We start from the raw sequence: 2,251 nt of genomic DNA on the forward strand, positions 1-2,251 counted from the left end.
GGGACGGCCATCAGGGTGAGACCGTGACACCCGGGCAGGGCAGCGAGGGAGAAGTTCTCTTAGCAAGCAGAAACTTCCAGATCCCTGCCTCTGCCCAGGAAGCGCCGGGTGCCTGGAGCTTATCACACACGATCGGCCATCGGCCATCGCGCACCGTGTCCCTCTAGGCCACTAGGGAACTCGCAGCGTGGGGAACGTCCGCCCCGCCACAGAGGGTTCAAGCTCAGCCCCAGGACGGGAGGTGGGGGGGACAGCGCGGTGACGCCGTGTGCGTTGCAGGGCTGGGGCAGGGTGTGCCCGTCGTGGGCCTCGTGGTGGAAGGCGGCCCGAACATCTTCTCCACCGTCTTGGAGTACCTCCGGGAGGACCCTCCGGTCCCCGTGGTGGTGTGTGATGGCAGTGGCCGTGCCTCCGATGTCCTGTCTTTCGCTCACAAGTACAGCGAGGAAGGAGGGTGAGCGGTCTGCCCTATTCCGGGGGGCGGGGGGTTCGCCGCCCTCTCTCAGGCCGAGATGCCAACCGCAAAGGGCGCCGTCAGCCGTCCCGAAAGCGTTGGATGGGCGGGAGGCACAGGTCGCGTTTAGTCCATGGTGGCACGCGCGGGCGCTGTCCAGACGTGGGGATCCTCACAGGATTCCCGGGGGGCACGCTGTCCTCATACGCCGGCTCCCTCCTCAGGTTTCCAGCCCGGGACGCAGGACGCAGCTTCCACTTTGGTCCCTTGCTGTCTCCCATCCCCGAAAAGCTGCCCGCCAAAGACACCAGGCGGACGGAGAGTCGGCTGCCCGGGCCTCGTGCGCAGACTGAATCGGTGCCATTTACGTCTCTTTCCTGCTTTCTCTGAATAGGGTGATAAACGACTCTCTCCGGGACCAGCTTCTCGTCATCATCCAGAAGACATTTAACTACGGCAAGACGCAGTCACAGCAGCTGTTTGCGATTTTATCGGACTGCATGAGGAAGAAAGAACTCGTAAGTGTCTGGAGCTTCTTTCCCAGTCAGCTCCACAAGGAGAGTCGTGATCATCACCTTCCAGATCCTGCCCGTGTGTGCTGGAGCTGTTCGCATCTCTCAGCTCAGCCTTTTCCGAGGCCGTGTACAAATCCGCACCAAACCGGTGGTCACACCCGCGGGCGGCGAGCGGCACGGGTGCCCGCCGAGGGGAACCCGGGCGCTTCCAGTGGTTCGGACGCGGTAGGTGACATCCTGCCTGAAGGGATGTCCCCCGCCTCGCCTGGCGAGCCAGGCTTATGAGGAACAGGCACTCCGAGTGCACACGTAAGGAGCCTCTGCAAATTCTAAAGCTACCCATCCCGCGTGGCATCGGGTGGCACTGGATTATCGGGGTGATCACTTCGTAAGCTGCATAAATGTCTAATCACTGTGTTGCACACCCGAAACGAATATGGTGTGTCCACCGTAACAAAAAATTAAAAAAATGATTAAAAATAAAAATAAAAACATTCCAAGTCTACACGCTTCCCACAAATATAGGCGTCCCTATATTTGAGATATCGTGGGGTCAGTTCCAGACACTGTGACAAAGCGAATATCACGATGATGTTAGTGACTCGCACCAAGTCTTTGCTCTCCTGGTGCATGTACAAGCTTTGTTCACACTGCGCCGTAGTCTACGACACGTGCGATGGCCTTACCTCCGAGAACCGTCCACGCCTCAGTGAAAACACACTTCACTGCTAAAAAGCGCGGACCACCAGCTGAGCCTTCGCGAGCTGTCACCTTGCTGGCGGGGCTGTCACCTTGCTGGTGGGGCTGTCACCTTGCTGGCGGGGCTGTCACCTTGCTGGCGGGGCTGTCACCTTGCCTTCGGTTTGCAAACGCCACGCCTGCAGCACACAATGAAGGAAGCGCCATGAAGCGAGGCCAGCGTGTGCATCGGATCCGCATAGAAACGGTTCTGTCATCTCCCGCGGCGAGTGAGATGTTGGGGGGTGCGTAGGTCCCGGATGAGCAGACGCGGCGGACCCTGGCGCGGGCCCCGAGTGGCCAGCAAGGCCGTCGCTTCTCAGGTCGGACGAGCCGGCTGGACCCGGCTCGCCCGCAGAGTCACCTTGCTGCTCTCAGGCTCTGTGCGCCTTTCCACGACGCCCCAATTCCCCCCGTTTTCGACTTCGCTTTGCCCGGCTTCTCATGACTAACCTGCTTCCAGGTGACCGTGTTCAGAATGGGTTCCGAGGGTCAGCAGGACATGGAGATGGCGATTCTGACGGCCCTGCTGAAAGGTGAGCTC

General features: G+C 60.2%; 1 protein-coding gene across 1 annotated transcript in view; it reads left to right on the top strand.

Moving 5' to 3' along the window:
* LOC105304826 (transient receptor potential cation channel subfamily M member 1-like) overlaps positions 1-2,251 on the top strand; it is a 56,355-nt gene that overhangs the window by 7,643 nt on the left and 46,461 nt on the right. The window contains exons 5-7 of the mRNA XM_023522694.1: positions 280-454; positions 849-972; positions 2,171-2,243. Of these exons, the coding sequence (XP_023378462.1) occupies positions 280-454; positions 849-972; positions 2,171-2,243 (372 nt within the window). The remainder of the gene's footprint in view (positions 1-279; positions 455-848; positions 973-2,170; positions 2,244-2,251) is intronic.

This window comes from Pteropus vampyrus, unplaced genomic scaffold (assembly GCF_000151845.1).
Source record: "Pteropus vampyrus isolate Shadow unplaced genomic scaffold, Pvam_2.0 Scaffold355, whole genome shotgun sequence".
Taxonomy (NCBI): Eukaryota; Metazoa; Chordata; class Mammalia; order Chiroptera; family Pteropodidae; genus Pteropus; species Pteropus vampyrus.